Raw genomic sequence first — 18,740 nt, forward strand, 5'->3', positions numbered from 1 at the left:
GTCGGCGTGAACAAGCGAGGCAGACGGAAGAATCGCTTGGAAAATCGCCTAGGGCAAGACAAGGTCGAGAGAGAGAAAAGGAAGAGATGGATCGATTCGAGAACCAGTGGATTTAGGGGTTTAAGACGGGTTTTAAATTCTCGATCGATTGACCGATCGATTGAGAACAAGTGAATCGATCTGTCGATCGATTCACGACGCTTCTGTGAGAATTTGAACAGGCGTCTCAATCGATCCAACGATTGATTCAAACGGGATGAATTGATCCATTGATCGATTAAAATGCCTTCTGTGAAAATCGAAAAACGTTGTCCAATCGATCCATTGATCGATTGGAATGGTCTGAATCGATCCATTGATCGATTCAGATGCCTTTTGGAAAAATTCGAGTACGCATTCTGTAGTTAAACGAAAGTGTGTCGTAATCGATCCATTGATCGATACAAACGATCTGAATCGATCCATTGATCGATTCAGATGCTCTCTAGAGTGAAATGTGAACCTCCCAATCGATATCGACCGATCGATTGGGAAGTCTGATATTTCTGCATTTCTGAAAACCTTTCAGATCCAAGTTTTGGAAATGCACAAATAATTGTATATTCCTCTAAAAATCACGAAATTTGGTGTAAACACTATTCATGTCTCATATTATCAAGGAAAAATAAAGGTTGACAAAAAGCGACACTCCCTAGACAAGATTTACACAAAATTAAAAATTGTTGAAAACATCAATGATTCGAGTGAGTCTTATCAAGGTTTCAAAAATAAGTATGGTGCCTATGGTGATTTTAAAAATTTCCAATCATAATCGTAGGGCAACGTGCACATGATTTGTACACTTGCTTTCCCTATGATTGGACAAATAAATGTTTCATATGAAAACCACTTTTCTTGACCAAAATAATGCATCATAACAAGTATCATGACCAAGATAAATGTCCCTAACCTCTCACCCCATCTAAATCATATTAAGAGGACAATCCATGTTCTTGTAAGAGGCAATGTTAAGGTGAATAAATCTTAAAGAACTCTACTGATGAAGTGATCATGGAGGATGTGATTTAATCAATACAACACATTCCCAATTCCCTTCTAAGAAAGCTAAATTCAACTTCGGGAAGAGGTTTAGTGAAGATATCGGCTAGGTTTGATTTTGATCCAACATAATTTAAAATGATATCACCTCGAGTGACATGATCACGAATAAAATGATGTTTAACCTCTATGTGTTTCGTTCTTGAATGATGAATGGGACTTTTGGTCAAGTTGATTGTACTCACATTATCACAAAGAACTTGAACATTGTTATAAGTAAGTTTATAGTCCTCTACAGTATGAGTCATCCACAATAATTGTGATACACACTCTCCCATGGCAATATATTCCGCTTCAGTTGTGGAGAGAACTACATAATGTTGTTTTCTACTTGACCAACTTACCAAAGAGGACCCTAGAAATTGACAACTACCACTCGTACTTTTGCGATCCAATTTGCATCCGGCATAATCAGAATCGGTATAGTCCACTAGGTCAAAAGTTTCGGTTCTAGGATACCAAAGACCAACATTTTGAGTTCCCTTGAGATAACGATGAATTCGCTTAACGGCACTCAAATGTGACTCCTTAGCGCAAGATTGATACCGTGCACATATACCTACGGCAAAAAGTATGTCGGGTCTACTAGTCGTAAGATAGAGAAGACTCCCTATGGCACTACGATACACCTTGGAGTCAACTTCTTTCCCCTCAACATCTTTATCCAATTTAGTACTAGTGGCCATGGGAGTAGATATTTCCTTTGAATTTTCCATTCCAAATTTCTTAAAGAGCTCTTTGACGTATTTAGATTGATGAATGTAAATGCCTTCTTTTATTTGCTTAATTTGTAACCCTAGGAAAAATGTCAATTCACCAACAAAACTCATTTCAAATTCACTCTCCATGTGATTAATGAATTCATTTAAATAATCTTTATTTGTAGAACTACAAATAATGTCATCTACATATACTTGGGCAACAAACATATCATTACTACTATTTTTCAAGAATAAAGTTGGATCAATTTTTCCTCTATGAAACCCTTTTGATACTAGAAATGTTGACAATCGTTCATACCAAGCCCGGGGAGCTTGTTTTAGCCCATATAAGGCCTTTTTAAGTTTATATACATGATTTGGATACTCCAAATTCTCAAACCCCGGTGGTTGCTCAACATATACTTCTTCTTTTATAACACCATTCAAAAATGCTGATTTTACATTCATTTCGTATAATTTGAACCCCTTGTGGGCGACAAATGCCAACATCATCCTAATTGACTTCAATCTTGCTACGGGTGCATAAGTTTCATCATAGTTTAATCCTTCTACTTGATTGAAACCCCTAGCAACCAATCTAGCTTTGTTTCTCACAACTATCCCCTTATCATCAAGTTTGTTTCTAAAGACCCATTTTGTATCAATAATCGATTTGTTTGTAGGCCTAGGAACTAAATCCCAAACTTGACTTCTCTCAAATTGAGATAGTTCATCTTGCATTGCTAAAATCCAATCGGGATCAAACAAGGCATCATCAATGGTTTTTGGTTCTATTTGAGATATCAAGGCGACTTGGCTTCCTTCATTTCTAAAGTAAGATCGAGTTCTCACTCCTTGAGTGATGTCTCCTACTACTTGATCTAAGGGATGATTTACATGAATCCTAGTAGGTCTTGATTCTTGATTTATTATAATTTCGGGTTCAAGTGGCAAAGATTCATTCTCCTCACCATCACTTTCTTGACCTTGATGATCTACTCCATCCAATGTTAACTTCTCTAACTCAAAACATATTTCTTCATCGTTTGTTCTTATAGAGTTCAAAGAAGGATTTTCTTCAAAGACAACATTTAGTGATTCTTCAACTAATTTTGATCTTTTGTTGTAAATTCAGTACGCCTTGCTATGACTTGAGTAACCTACAAGGATCCCCTCATCCGCCTTAGCGGAAAACTTTCCCAAGTGATCTTTGGTGTTTAGAATATAGACCTTACACCCAAACACTTTAAGATGCTTAATTGTAGGTGGTTTACCAAACCACAACTCATGAAATGTTTTTTCTAGAAACCTATGTATTAATGTTCGATTTTGCACATAACATGCCGTATTAATTGCTTCGGCCCATAGGAAGCTATGAAGTGAATATTCATTTAACATGCTCCGAGCGGCCTCTTGCAAAACCCTATTTTTCCTCTCAACAACTCCGTTTTGTTGAGGAGTCTTAGGGGTAGAAAATTCATGTCTATATCCTTTTTCTATACAAAAAGTTGTGAATCTATCATTTTCAAACTCACCTCCATGATCACTTCTTATCTTGTTTATCTTATGAGCCTTTTCATTTTCTACTCTATTACAAAAAGCAATCAAGGTATCTAGAGTTTGGTCCTTATGTTTCAAGAAAAATACCCATGTATATCTAGTGTAATCATCCACAATCACAAAGTAATATCTACTACCATTTAAAGAAATATATTTACTACTATCAAATAAATCCATGTGAATGAGCTCCAAAGCATTTGAGGTACTTACAACATTTTTACCTTTATGAGTAGCTTTAGTTTGCTTACCTATTTGACATGCATCGTATATTTTGTCTTTTTGAAACTTCAACTTTGGCAATCCTTGCACCAACTCCTTCTTTGAAAGGTTTTTGATATTCTTCATGTTGGTGTGAGCAAGTCTCCGGTGCCAAAGCCACGTCTCCTCTTCTTTGGACATGAGACACTTAGCAAACACATTAGTAGCACCAAATAGTTCAACTTGATAAATATTCTCTCTTCTATGGCCTATGAGAATATTGGTGTTTAGTTCACTATGCTTGATTAAGCATTGAGATGAGTTGAACTCAACTCCATAACCCGAATCACATAGTTGACTAACACTTAAAAAATTAAAGACCATGCCTTTCACTAATAACACATTTTTTATTACAAATTTTTTCAAAATTCTAATATCTCCAATTCCTATAACTTTTAATTCACCACTATTATCAAAAGAAACGGTACCTTTACTTTTGTGTCTAAATGATGAGAATTTTAAAGAATCCCCCGTCATATGCTTAGAACATCCACTATCTACGAACCATGGTGTTGGATGCTCCCCCTTGGCGCATGCCTGTTTAAACACGATAAACCAAATGTTTTGGTACCCAAACCTTGGGTCCGGTAGCATCAATAACAAATTGCTTGGGTATCCAAGCTTGAACAAACTTAACTCTTGAAGCATGATTTCTACTAATTAGATATATGAATTTAACTTCCTTATCTTGTGATTTAAAACCTAGTCCCGCTTTGTTGTACACACCCCTTTGAGCTCCTAGAATCATGTCTAAATACTTTGAGCTTGAAGTAAATTTTTCTAGAGCACATCTAAGATCATCAACTTGTAATTTCAACGATACATTTTCTTTTTTAAGATCATCAAAATCATTTTTGTCATTTTCATGAAACATGCAAGTTTCACATGACACAATTTCATTTTTAAGTGATTTCAAGTCATTTTGCAATTTCTTAACCTTCCCTTTTGATTTAGCTAGTGCGTTGGTTAAGCATGCAATGGTGGCATACATCTTATCAAGCTTGGGAGAAATTACCTCGTCATCACTAGATGATAACTCACTTGAAGACTCCACATCCTCTCCATGACTATCTTCATCTTCACTATCTTCAACATGGCTTAAGGCCATGAGAGCCATGTGCTTTGAGCTCTTCCTTTCATCTTCTTCCGATGAGCTTGACGATGAGTCATCCCATGTGGCTTTCAAAGCCTTCTTCTTTTTCTTGATCTTTCCTCTTGCTTCTTCAACTTTGGACACTCTGTTTTGTAGTGCTCCTTTTTCTTGCATTCATAGCAAATAACATCATTCTTAGTCTTAGAATCCACAAGAGACTTATCTTTTCTCTTTTCATTATTGAAAATTTTCTTGACATCCTTTTTGTCAAACTTCCTTGAATGTCTCATCATTCTTCAAACAAAGTTTGTCATTTCACTAGATGATAGCTCTTCATCACTATCACTATCACTATTTTGTTCAGATTCGGAAGATGACTCCTTCTTCTCCTTTTTCTTTTCCTTGTGCTTCTTTTTGCTCTTTTCACCTGCAACTAAAGCTATACCTTTCTCTTTGTGGCTTGTGTTAACTTGCTCATGTAATTCAAGTTCACAAAACAATTCATCCAACTTTACTATTGACAAATCCCTTGATACCTTATAGGCATCCACCATGGATGACCATAATGAGTTTCTTGGGAAGAATTTTAAAGCATACCTTATGAGGTCTCGGTTCTCTACACTCTCTCCAACTGAATGAAGACCGTTTAGGAGTTCCTTGAACCTCCCATGTAGTGAACTTACCGTTTCTCCCTCCTTCATTGTAAAATTTTGGAGTTGGTTTATCAAGAGATCTCTCTTTGCAATTCTTGAATCATTGGTGCCTTCATTTAGCTCAATGAGCTTATCCCATAAATCCTTGGCACTCTTGAAAGGTCCAACCTTGTTGAGTTGTTCCGAGCTTAATCCACATTGGAGAGTCACAATCGCCTTTGCATTTGCTTGAGCCTTCATTTTTTGTTCAACAGTCCACCTTGATGATTCAAGCATTCTTCCATTTTCGGTTGGCGTCGTGAATCCCTTCGTGATTGAGAACCACATGTCAATCTCAGTCATAAGATAGTGTTCCATGCGGCTCTTCCAATACGCGAAATTACTGCCTTCATAGAATGATGGTCGTGAAATGCTATGTCCCTCCTTCAAAGACATCTTGTAGCTCTTTAATTTGTGTTTTCTTGGCGATGAATCCTCAAAAGCAAACCAATGCTCTGATACCACTTGTTAGGATCGGTTGAGCTAGAGGGGGGTCACTTCGTTTTCTTGATCAACTTGATTTTGCGGAGCGGAAACTCGAAGGCAATGCTAACTCGGATATTTACTTGGTATCCACCTCCCCAAGAAGGTGACTAGTCCAAGGATCCACACCACTCACACTCTTCCACTATCAAAAACCCTCCTTCTCGGAATCACACCAAAGGTGGAGAAACCTTACACAGTTACAACCCTCCCTCTCCAAAGTAAAGAATCACACTCACCACAATGAAGAAGAAAAGAAATGTTACAAACTTTAGAAAAGACTTCTTCTTCGCTGCGTGAGATTTGAGAAAGTAGCGAGAGAGAGATTCTGAACTTGAGCACCTTTTGAAGATCTTGAGCACTTGAGAGAGTTGAGACCTTGGAGAGCAATAGAACAGTATTTCTTTGTTTTCTTGTCTCTTTTCTTTTTCTTTCATGCCTTTAAACATTGAGAAAACTAGTCGTTTCTCACGTAGCCGTCGCCGTAAATCGATCGGAGTCATATTTGGATCGATTCATAAGTATCCGTTGGACACCATCGCGTCACGATCAACGGCTTAGATTGCTTCACTTGAGTTTGAATCTATCGGTGCAATTCTTGAATCGATTCAGACCACTGCTCGTGAGATCGCAGCTCTGTGGATCGATCGCCTGATCGATTGAGTAACCTCAATCGATCGGCTGATCGATCCAAGGGAAATCTGTACTACGCACAGAGGCTTCCTGGATCGATCGCTCGATCGATTGGACTGCCCCAATCAATCGGCTGATCCAGAAGCATTCTGTGCTTCACACAGAAGCTTCCTGGATCGATCGTTCGATCGATTGGATTCCCCCAATCGATCGGCTGATCGATCCAGAAGCACTCTGTGCTTCGCGCAGAGCCTTCCCAATCGATCGGTCGATCGATTGGCTTCCTTCCAATTGATCGACTGATCGATCCAGAGGCATTCTGCCTCACAGCCGTATCTAAATCGATTTTCCAATCGATTTCTGATACGTAAGGGATCATGCATCCAGCTTTATGACCTGCAGAAACTTCTTTTGCCAAGAATCCGGTCCTCAACCTTCTTGGACTTCTCTTGCCTTGCATCCGGTCTTCAAACCTGCAAGGATTCTTCTGCCAAGAATCCGGTCCTCGACCTTCTTGGACTTCTCTTGCCTTGCATCCTGTCTTCCGACCTGCAAGAACTTCTCCTGCAAACTCACACTGTATGTTAGATCCAACGTATTAACCTAAACTTAAATAATTGTCAACACATTGAAACTTCTAGGGCATGATTGCACCAACAAGGATGACTGGATGCTTGCGGGAGGCCTGGAGCAGGTCAAGGTGACTAGATACTCGCGGGGAGGCGAGTAGGTTAGGGTGACCGGATGCTCGCAGTGAGGCCCGAAGCAGGTCAAGGTGGTCGAATGCTCACGGGGAGGCCCGAAGTAGGTCAAGGTGACCGGATGCGGATTCTTACGGGGAGGCCCAGAGCAGGTCAGAGTGACCAGATGCTCGCAGGAAGGCCCGGACCATGAGAGTAATTGTGGTCCTTTGTTTGAGAGGAGGATTGTTGGGGTTCAATCAAAGTTCCACATTGGAAAGATTTGGTAAAGATCATGGGGTTAAAAGGATGCAACATATCTCTATTGGCATGAGACCTTTTGGGTAGAGCCCAAGAGAAAAGCCATGAGAGTCTAAGCCTAAAGTGGACAATATCATGTCATTGTGGAGATATGTGGACATCCTTTGGGCGCAACATATAGGTCGCTCGGCGCTCTAGGACAACAGCTGGCTCAGGAATCACTTCCTTCTTCCAAGCTATCTGGACCTCCTCGACGTTGATGTATTTGTTAGCCTACCCGAGCAAGTGATCGAAGTCTCTTAGAGACTTCTGGATGAGTGAGCGAAAGGAATCGCCATCTGTAATTTGGGAAAAAGAACTTACTAAGATTTCTAGAGTGGCTGATGGGACTTCCATGACCAACTTACCAAAATTTCTGGACTGGCTGATGGGATTTCCATGATCACTTGGTTAAACCTCTTAATATAGGTCCACAATGCTTCATTGGGCCCTTGTTTGACCGCGAACAAGTTGGCATTCGTCTTTTGATAGCAGCGGCTACTTGTAAAGTGTTGGAAGAATGTCATTTGGAAGTCTTTAAAACTACATATGGATCCGATCAGCAGTCGCTTGAACTACCTCTATGCTGATCCGGAGAGCGTGGTGAGGAATACTCAGCACTTGACTCCATCGGTATACTGGTGGAGCATGGTCATGTTGTCGAATTTGATCAGGTGATCCTCAAGGTTGGTTACTCCTGTGTATTCTCTAATTGTCAATGGTATGTAGTGAAGTGGCAGTTGGTCGTCCAGGATCTTTTGAGAAAATTGCCTATTGATATGCTTAAGAGAGTCATCGAACCTAGGGTGCTTTGCCTTTCCGCCCGTCCCAAACAGGCGCATCCTCTGAAGAAGACTCTTGTGCCCTTTCCGCTCGGCCTTGCTCCTCTGAGGGTGTGCAGAATAACACCCGGTGATATGGGATCGACGCGTTTGACGCTTCTCCAAAGGCGCCAGTTGGCTTGTTGTTAAGCTTGCGAGCGGTGGGGTTTTCGGCTCGGGCTTTGGGATCAGCTTGTTGGCTTGTCATCGATGTTGTGGGGTCATTTGCTTGGTAATCGGTTGCTATCTGTTGTTGTTCCAATATCTTCGCAGCTCGGACTTGTATTAACATCTTCAAATCTTTTTGAGTTAACATCATGATAGTGAGTCATCCAGTGCCTTTCATTTTCACATTTTGACTACAGGTAGATTCTCACATACGGCGCCAAATGTGATTTTGTCCGAAATGGGAGAAGATGACAAGCTAGGGATGTGGCTCAAAGGTTGACAAAGCGAAGACTTCACGCGATCCTGCAACATGAACGACGTTGGTGCCGAGCTGGGAAGGGGTTCCCAACATTGGCCCTCCTACGATCAAGTCAATGATCCCCACAAATGAAGTAGTAGAAAACTGTAACTAGAGCGTGTGAAATATCGAAGTTGCGTATACCTTCACCTATAGATAGAAACCCCTTTTTATAGTATCATTGTAGTATCTGTGTACGCATCTCAAAGCATATACACATTTCCTAAAGTGTCATGGAAAAAGACAATTCAAAAAGTATCCCTGACACATTTCCATAACTGGACATGTAAATCCCTGATGTGATGGACTGTAAGCTTCTAAAGTACGATTTACATGTTGGACAAGTTCTGTTGTTTGCGGCACAAACATCCAAAAGAGTACGAGGAGATATGTAAGTGGATCCCACTATTAGCCCACTAGACTCCGCTCGGATTGGATATTACCATTTAGCTGTGCCGCTCAGAGTTGTTGCCTTGTCCCCTTCACTACTTCCCGACTGTCAGTGATTATCTTTGTCCAACTGATCGTAAAATCTGATCGGCGAGGACTGGATACTCATTACTTAGCATCTACTTTTTAACACCCGTTGTCGCTACCTAAGAATGGTCATTCGGTACCCTCGCTACGCCTACTAGGGTTCTCACTCATCCAATTTGGTCGACCGCATAAAGTCTTTTGACTACATTTGATCTTGACCTTGATCTCTATACTAGCCACCTTTGTCTCCTCATACCCTTTTGATGACCCCTCGTCATCATCGCAATCCCACCCACTTTTTGAATTTTGAAAGAGAAGAACAGACTATTATTCTTAAAATAAAAATCTCATATTCACCTTGATTTATTTTTTTTTAATTCAATTTTTTTTTAGTTTCATAAATATCTTTAAAAATCTTGGAAATGCCCTAATACGTAAAAAAGTTGTAGAAAAGTAATCGACCATGAAAAAAATATCCGAAGTAAATAGAACATTTGCATCATACTTCGACCTATTGATAAGATAACGGTCGCCTCAATTTTCGGCTTCCAGACCCAATCCAAAACTTCCTCCTTTTTGTTTTTCCCCCATGGAAGCCTTCAATTCCTTCCTCCGCCTCATGAAACCTCCAAATCTCTTCACCTCTGATTTCCCTGCATTCGCCTCTCCCAACTGTAACATTCCCAAGTCTGAGTTGCTTTGCCCCTTCAATTTTTCAAGCTCCGTCGACCTTAGACTTAGGGTTTTGAAGCCCTTCAAGGATGGATCAAAACTCTCCTGGGCGTCAAATAGACTCAAGAAGAACAAAATCGAAGCCGGATTTGCCAGCGACGCCGATAGAATTCGCATAGCCGAGGATCTACTGCGGGAAACGGAGGAAATCCTGGAATGGGGCTCCGTTTGCGCGCAAGTGTCCGCTTTTGCCTCAACGAGCGCGGGCCGTGCCGTCTGCCAGAGCGGGAGTTTGCCGGTCGGTCGAGATCGAGAGGAAAGCGAGAAGCTTTTGGACCAGACGGCGGCGGCTACGCTACTTCCACGAAAGTTAGACTTCTCTGGGATTGATGATGTTTCGGAGATTGTCAGGTCGGCAGTTGGTGGAGAGATCCTTGGTATCAGGCAGTTATGTGCCATTGAAGGCAGCCTGCGGTCAGCCAAAAGGGTATTTGAGCAGTTGGGGCAAGTATCAGCTGATGTTGAGTCTTCTGGAAGGTGACTAAGTCTCCTTAGGTTCTTAGAACTTTGATATGCTGGTCAGTGCCGAAGCTTTTTTTTTTTTTTATTTTTCCATTCTATAGAAAGCCAACACCTAGCATAATTGTCATAATAATACTTATCCCTATAATGACACTTATGGTAGCCTATAGTAATCCTTCGCAACTCCCAAGTAGCTATTTTAGTGTTTAAACACTTCTCATATCTGCATAACTACCACCAGCATGTGAAAAAGATCAATTAAATGACAGTGTGTTGATAATTTATTCACATTTTGTTTACCTGTATAGAGATAGATTTGTATTCCCTTGTTCTTTTTTTTCCCCCTTTATTTCAATTGACAGGAAGCCACTAACAAACTTAGTTGGTCTCCCCTCCCCTCATCAGTCCACCATTCTTCGCCTCTTTGTCAACAAATTCAGCCTTACTCTGGCTGGCCCGAACTATTTCCAATTGATCTGAAATCCAACTTCATTTGATTTGGGCCTAGGTAAAATCCTTTGTTATCTACTATAATTCCGCCACCAACAAACCTACTATTGTTGCCTTATTTTTGTCAATCACTACCTTTTTTCCTTGCTAATTTGTCACAGGTTCAAACTCTCTTGCTTGGTTTAAACTCTTTTGTTGCCAAGTTTGACATCATTATTTAACATGGATGATCCTTGCTACTGCTCAGTAACAGAGAATGCCACCCAATTCACTAATGGAAGTAGGGCGTAGCTCTGCCTCATATGCAATTAAGAAAGAAATAAAGTGTGTTTAGATGTTATTATAATTGCGGCGATATGATGGAGTAACAAACCCTAAACCCTAAGGAGATTGGATAAAAAGGAGAAGAGTTAAATATATATAGAAGATGCAGTGGTTAAAAGGGGGAGAGGAAGTGAAATGTCCTTTAAGAAAGGAGTGCAAGAGAAGCCATTCTAAAAACACACAATCTCATCAAATATTACTCCCTAGTTCTCACTCTTTGCAGGTAGTGTTGGCCAGTTGCCACTACAACCGGCCTAGTCACCTTCTATGATTAATAATCTCTACCAAGTAGCACTCATCAGAAAGTGCCTTACATCTCCTATGTGCAAACCCCCTATGTGACACCGTCATTACATATACATCACCATCAAGAAGAGTCTCTACCCATTGTTTCTGTCACAACTTCTCCTTCCTCACTCTATTCTTATGCCACCTTCCTCAGCATCATTAGTCTTTGTCTAACTTCTTTTGTGGGCAGAAGATCCCTTTTTCAGATGCTCATTATTAATTTAAATGCAAGTGACAATTATTAATGCCTTTTTTTTGCATCACCCTTCTTTGCTTGGAAAAAAAAAGAACACTAAAATCCAATGCACCTCCGTGGTTTTGATCCATTCGTCCATATATTAATAATCTCATAGCCATTTTAAAAACTAGTACAGAGTCCAAATTCCTAGCATTTCAATAGGGTATGCACCCTTTAGGAAATGCATAAGTAGCAAATCATTCTTCTCTAGTCTAGTTCCTTTGCTTGCCGGTGTTGGTCAGCGACAAGAGTATATTTTTTTCATTACTTCCTTTAAAAAATCTTTAACCACCTCATAGCAGTGATAAACTCATTCAACGAAAGTCTCTCCATAATCACTAAAATGATCTTCTTTAGAATCAATGGAATTTCTAGCTAGAGGGGGAGGGGGTGAATAGATGACACCTCTTAATCACAATTCTCATGTAAAAACAATCCCCCATTAGTTGTTCAAGGATGCTTGTGTATGTACATTCATGTCAAGGATACGAGTACACAACAGAAATAATATATATATATATATAGACCTAGAGAGTGTCACAAGTCATCATACTACTTGTCCCTCACACACACATTGATTCCACCAGTTGAGGTTGGCCTCGTCCTACTGTTGCCAATCCTAAGTCTTGTTGACCTTTGAAAGAGATGGTAAAATCTGCATGGTGTTTTGAATTCTTCCCGAATTTCTTTCTTTTCTTCCAAAGATTTCGTTAACAAGATCTCCTTTATTAAGCCCTAAGTTTCTCTAGGGTATTGTATCATAGGTATACTAATAGGAGGGGAAACATAACATAAAGAAAGGGCATGGTATCATAGATATACTAATAGGAAGAAAAACATAATGCGAGGAAAAGAAGCTTAACCATGAGAAATTAATCAAGTGAGAGCAACAAGAAAGAGGCCAGTATACTCCTGCATCAACAATTATAGAAGGGATAAACATTTAATTGAGAATTGATATGAAAATTTACACTCAGGATGTATGAAAGACATGACTCAAAAAATGTGCTCCGTTGTTCTATGGTGGAATCTCACTCCTAAACATAAATTTCTATTCCTAATATACAAATGTGATCATATGTCTTCAATTCAAGACCTTCAAGATATTTGACATCGTCTATTTCTGGTCTAAGCTACAATATGCTTTAATTTGTACAAAGAGTTGTGAACTTTCTGTTTGATGATTTGGCACTATGGTATGCCTAAAAATAACATAGTGAAAGTATTGAACAATTCCTTATAGAAATCAGCTAAGACAATAAGCTCATGGAACAGTAGAAAATAATCTAGTTGATTAATAATTAAATTAAGTGAAAATAGCAGTAACACACTAAAAAAATCAAATAAAATACAACTAGAAGTCTAATTATGCTATGAAGGAAATTACAGGTGAAAATTTGACTTTTCTCTCATTTCAGCATTGTTAATGACAAATATTTTCTTAACAAAATGTTTGTTTTTGTTGTTTGGGCATAAGTTGAAAATGAATTTGCAATGAACAGGTACTCTGCTCTTCTAGAGATACTGCAAGATTGTGATTTTCTAGAAGAATTGACAAACCGAATAGGATTTTGTATCGACTGTAAACTTTCTGTGGTTTTGGATCGAGCTAGCACGAAACTGGAATTTATCAGGTTTGAGAGAAGGCATAACATGGAGAAGCTGGAGTCACTTTTAAAAGAAGTGTCTATCAAGGTTTTTCAGTCTGGCGGCATTGACAGTCCTCTAGTTACAAAGCGACGATCTAGAATGTGTGTTGGTATCAAGGCTTCACACAAGTCTCTGCTTCCTGAAGGTATTGTTCTGAGTTCCAGCAGCTCTGGAGCAACATACTTTATTGAACCTAGAGATGCAATTGAGCTTAACAACATGGAAGTTAGACTTTTCAATGAAGAGAAAACAGAGGAACTGGCTATTCTTTGTTTACTAACTTCTGAAATAGCTGATGCAGAAAAAAAAATTGGTAATCTAATGGAGAAAATTCTAGAATTGGATCTTGCTGTTGCTAGAGGTGCACATGCCTTGTGGTTAGGTGGTGTTCGTCCATTCTTTAGTCAGGGATTTGAAAAGTCCAAAGCAGTCATAGCAAGGGATTCATTGGCAGTCGATATAAAAAACATTCAGCATCCTCTGCTTCTTGAACCTTCCCTTAGATCTTTGTATTCTTCTTCAGAAAGAGATGGAAGTTCTAAAATGTTTGGTAGGATGAATAATTCAATGGACCCTAAAGAATTTCTTGAATTTGAAACTCCTGTCCCTGTGGACTTTAGGATAAAAAGTTCTACTAGAATGGTTGTGATATCTGGACCTAATACTGGAGGTAAAACTGCAAGTATGAAAACCTTGGGATTGGCATCTCTAATGGCAAAAGCAGGTTTTTTTTTGTCAGCTAAGGATAGGCCAAAACTGCCATGGTTTGACCAGATTCTTGCTGATATCGGTGATCATCAGGTAGTTTCTTTCACTTCTGAAGATATGATATCCATTACATTTCCGCAATCAAAACCCATATGTTTCTGAAACTCTTATTTTCTAATTGAAGTCCTTGGAGCATAATTTGTCTACTTTCAGCGGGCATATATCGCGTATCTGCAAAATAATAGAGATTGCTTCAAAAAATTCACTTGTACTGATTGATGAGATTGGAAGTGGTACTGATCCATCAGAAGGTGTTGCTCTCTCAACAAGCATACTCCTTCACCTCGCCAATAATGTAAACTTAGCTGTTGTTACTACCCATTATGCTGACTTAAGTCACCTGAAATCTGGTGATTCTCGATTTGAGAATGCTGCCATGGAGTTTTGTTTAGAGACTTTGCAACCTACCTTCCATATTCTGTGGGGGAGTATTGGTAATTCAAATGCTTTGAGTATTGCTAAATCTATTGGCTTTGATGAAAAGGTCTTAAATCGTGCCAAAGAATGGGTTAAGAAATTAGAGCCTGATAAAGAAAAGGAAAGACAAGGTTCACTCTACCAGTCTTTATCGGAAGAAAGAGAGCTCTTAGCGATTCAGGCCAATGAAGCTGAATTTGTTCTTGAAGAAGTAAAGAAGCTGTATTTGGAGGTACAACTGTAGAGTAATGCAGCAAGAATTTTCCATTTTGTTGTGCACATGCAAATGATGGGTTAACTATTGTGTAAGCTTTGGTCCTATGCTTCTGAAGGCTAGATCTCTTTCAATTGCTAAGTATGGTAATAATTCCGTTGCACGTTCCTTTAGTTTGTAAATGACTTGATTTCAGAACTTAGCCTTCATTCATTCCATATATAGGAAGGCATAAATTAACTCCATTACCATCATTGGTTATCCAATTGCAATATCTCTTACATAGTTGCACCTCCAGCTTATTGCAGACTAAACTTGATAGGATTTTAGTATCTGCAGGACTATCTTGACTTTCACTTAAGAGTCGGGCAACCTTTCTTCACTTCTCAGATCTAACACAGCACAGAAATGTAGAGACAACAAATACAATCGTATAGAATTTGCATGTAGATTTTTTTCCTACTTCCCTTTTTTATGTTGCCATCTCAATTATAACATGATGTTGGACACTACAACAAAGTGCCATTGTATCCCTGTTTCTTTCACTAGTTTTGCTTCTTTTAATCCATGCTTTATTTTATTTTTGTTATTGAATTGTATAGATACAATCGGAGGCTGAAGATATTGATAAGCGAGTGGCCACTTTAAAGGCAAGGGAAGCTCAATTGGCACAACAGGAACTAAAAAATGTTAAGTTGCAAATGGATTCCATAATCAAGGACTTCGAGAATCATCTTCAAACTGCAAGTCTTGATCAGTTTAGTTCACTTCTCCGAGAATCAGAAGCAGCTATTGCCTCTGTTGTTTTAGCACACCATCCTGAAGAGGATTCAATATATGAGAGTGCAAAGAATAATAGTTATCTACCACAGATTGGAGATCAAGTATATGTTAAAGGGTTAGGAGGAAAGTTAGCCACTGTGGTTGAAGCACCAGTAGCAGATGGCATTACTACCGTCCAGTATGGAAAAGTGAAGGTACGTGTTAAGAGGAATGATATGAAATTGGTTGAAAGTGGACTGATTCGGGTGAACAATTCTGGTGTGGAACGAAGAGTACAGGTATGCAAGAAAGTTCATCCATTGCACTTATTACATTTTGGCTTTCCAATATTTATTTGGTTCTTAGCATACACCTTGGAATTTTTCAAAATACACAATTTTTTTCAAAAAAGGTTCTCAAAACATAGAGAAATGAAGAAGAATAAGAAAGCTGTTGGAGCTCATTCTCACCTCTAGTTTTTTGAGGACGATTGGGCCATTTAAGTATAATTGTACTTATAAATTATATTTTGAAAAAAAAAAAGTGTAGTAGGGGCACCAGGTGTATTGCACATGGTGAGAGTCATGTGCAATGTACGAGTAGTGGGATCCACTGCAATGAACCTTAAACATAATGCTCATGGTTGCACATTACAAATAAAGCTAATGTGGTGGACATGAGACAATATGGCTCATTATTGACACACTTTGCTCATACTCACTTGTCATGAGTTGGGTCATGAGTTGCCCCCGAGGTTATGGTGCAGTGGCAGGGCATTCAGGTTGTCACCCATGCACCCGCGGTTCGAGCCCCAGCTATGGTGAATTTGCAAGAATTTTTCCTCCAAATGGGGCACGCAACTAAACGATGTTGGGCTCCTGGGCTGCCCACTGCGAGCGCTTCCCGATTTACCCTAATGGCCGGTGGGAAACTTCCGTGGGGTCGGGCCGGTCACCCCAGGCTCGACGTTACCCAGTCTGGTTAATCATTTTTTTCTCATAAAAGGTTGTGTCTATGAACTAGAGCATCAAACTAGTGCAGCCTTAATTGACCAAACAAACAAAGAGTCCAAATTAAGATGGGATGGGTGAGCCCAAGGGACATCATCCAACCAAAGGGTCTGAACGAGTCTATAACAGGGTTAAGTTTATGCTTGTTTGATGCATTCTCCTCTCTTTTTAGAGCAACAACATACTTTCTCCTTGCAAATTCCAGCCTTTGGATTTACACACTGATGAGCTAATTTGGAGAACTCATTTTCAACCTAGGTGGACCATGGATTCTTGCTCTATAGGGAAAATACAAAAAACTCATTGGGCCTTGGTTGCACACCATTGGTGGGGCAAATTAAGCTTTTAGGGAAAGGTAGTGTACGTTCCCTAAACGTTAATTGCTAGTAGTTGACAAACCATGATTCTGATCCATTGACAACAAACTTTCTTACATTCTCAAGGATGAATCCTTTTTTGTTGCATAAGATAGCTTTGTCAATAGTCAAAGGGATGAGCGATGCTAGAATGGTATAAGCATGAGCGGAGACTCAAAAATTCATGTCCTCAGTTAACCAATCCTGTGATGTGTTCCCATAGTCAGGGGTTTCAAAAGAGGAAATGGAACAATCAATAGTAAACCAATGGTTTATAAGTTTAGAATGCTACTAGATTCTTGTATTCTGCATTTTCTAAGTGCAACACCTCCACCGTGTCCTAACATTTCTGCCGAAAGGACCAATTGGCATTTGCTATACACCGACATCCCCCTCCTCCATGTGGAGGATGATGGATTGGACTGATTAAGTCCAACAAACGGATTTTTTTTCCCTTCAGTTATTACTTGTAAAATTGGAACACATGGCTTTCATATAAAGTGTTCAATATTTCATTAAATCTTTCATATGAACAGTGAATTCATGTATGATACAAAATATCTTATTCGTGCAATCAGCTTGACTCACACTTGTAATTATTGTTCACTTATATTATACTCTGATGAGCTACTGTGGTTGAAGACAAGGAATAGAGCAACTGCAATGCAGACAACCAAGAATGAGGAGGCTTCTTTCGGACCGGCTGTGAAGATATCAAAGAACACTGTGGACCTACGCGGCATGCGAGTAGAGGAGGCTTCACTTCGTCTTCAGATGGCCATCTCAACATGCAGACCGTACCAGGTTCTCTTCATCGTCCATGGAATGGGAACTGGAGCTGTGAAGGAGTGTGCTCTTCAGATACTTAGGAATCATCCTCGAGTAGCAAAGTACGAAGAAGAAAGCTCAGTGAACTATGGATGTACAATTGCTTATATCAAATAACACTTGTGTATTTATTCCACTGCTATTCAGTATATGTAAAGGATAAAAAGGAAATGGAAGATTGAAATGGAGTTTCAAAAGGGACTTTGTATTTTTTTTAATTATTTTTTTAAAATCATAAGTAAACACCATGGTGTTCTCCATCAAGTTTACCTAGGTTGACTTTTGGAAGATCCAAGTGGGCTTACAAATTAATTAATATATATAATAAATACAATCGTTTTTGAATAAATAAGAAAATGCTTAAAATTTATGTTCATTTATCTTGGAGATTGCAGAATTAGAAGTCTCATTTTTTTAAAAAATAATAATTGATGCAAAAAAATGTTAAATATTATTATCCTCATGAAATTTTAAAATTTCAATTTATTTGAGTAAAACCAAATTACAATGATAATCTTTTTAAGATTTAAGTTTGTCCTCAAGTTCAGAATTAACTTCAATCTCCACGTGATGAGAAAAAAAAATAGAAAGATGATAAAGTTAGCCATTATTGCATGAGTTTGCGGTATACTTTAAGGCTATTATTCATAGATTATAATTGCAAAATTTTATTTTGAAACTTAGAGTAGTCGACAATATTACTAAGTTATTAAAAATTTATTTTGATAATATTGCATTGGTATTCAAAAAGCATATGAAATTGAAATATTTCATTGTTAAAGAACAAGTTTAAAAAAAAAATATGTCAATTGAGTGCAATAACTTTAATTTTATGATTGCGAATTAACTAAAAATTTGTCATCAAAATTATTTTTTTAAAAAATAATGATTTCAGTTAGTCTCATTAATAATTTTTGAGATAATCGGTCCGGTCCCATAAAAGTTTTCCATCGGTCACCAGGGTAAATTAGGAAACGTA

General features: G+C 38.8%; 1 protein-coding gene across 1 annotated transcript; it reads left to right on the forward strand.

The window, feature by feature from the left end:
* Positions 1-9,791: 9,791 nt before the first annotated feature.
* LOC122019816 (endonuclease MutS2-like) lies at positions 9,792-17,958 on the forward strand. The gene is made up of 5 exons (XM_042577358.1): positions 9,792-10,471; positions 13,259-14,207; positions 14,299-14,823; positions 15,408-15,866; positions 17,576-17,958. Exons 1-5 carry the CDS (start codon positions 9,852-9,854, stop codon positions 17,876-17,878), a joined length of 2,856 nt encoding a protein of 951 aa, XP_042433292.1. The 5' UTR covers positions 9,792-9,851; the 3' UTR covers positions 17,879-17,958.
* Positions 17,959-18,740: the final 782 nt, after the last annotated feature.

The sequence above is a fragment of the Zingiber officinale genome, chromosome 9A, assembly GCF_018446385.1.
Source record: "Zingiber officinale cultivar Zhangliang chromosome 9A, Zo_v1.1, whole genome shotgun sequence".
In the NCBI taxonomy this organism is placed as follows: Eukaryota; Viridiplantae; Streptophyta; class Magnoliopsida; order Zingiberales; family Zingiberaceae; genus Zingiber; species Zingiber officinale.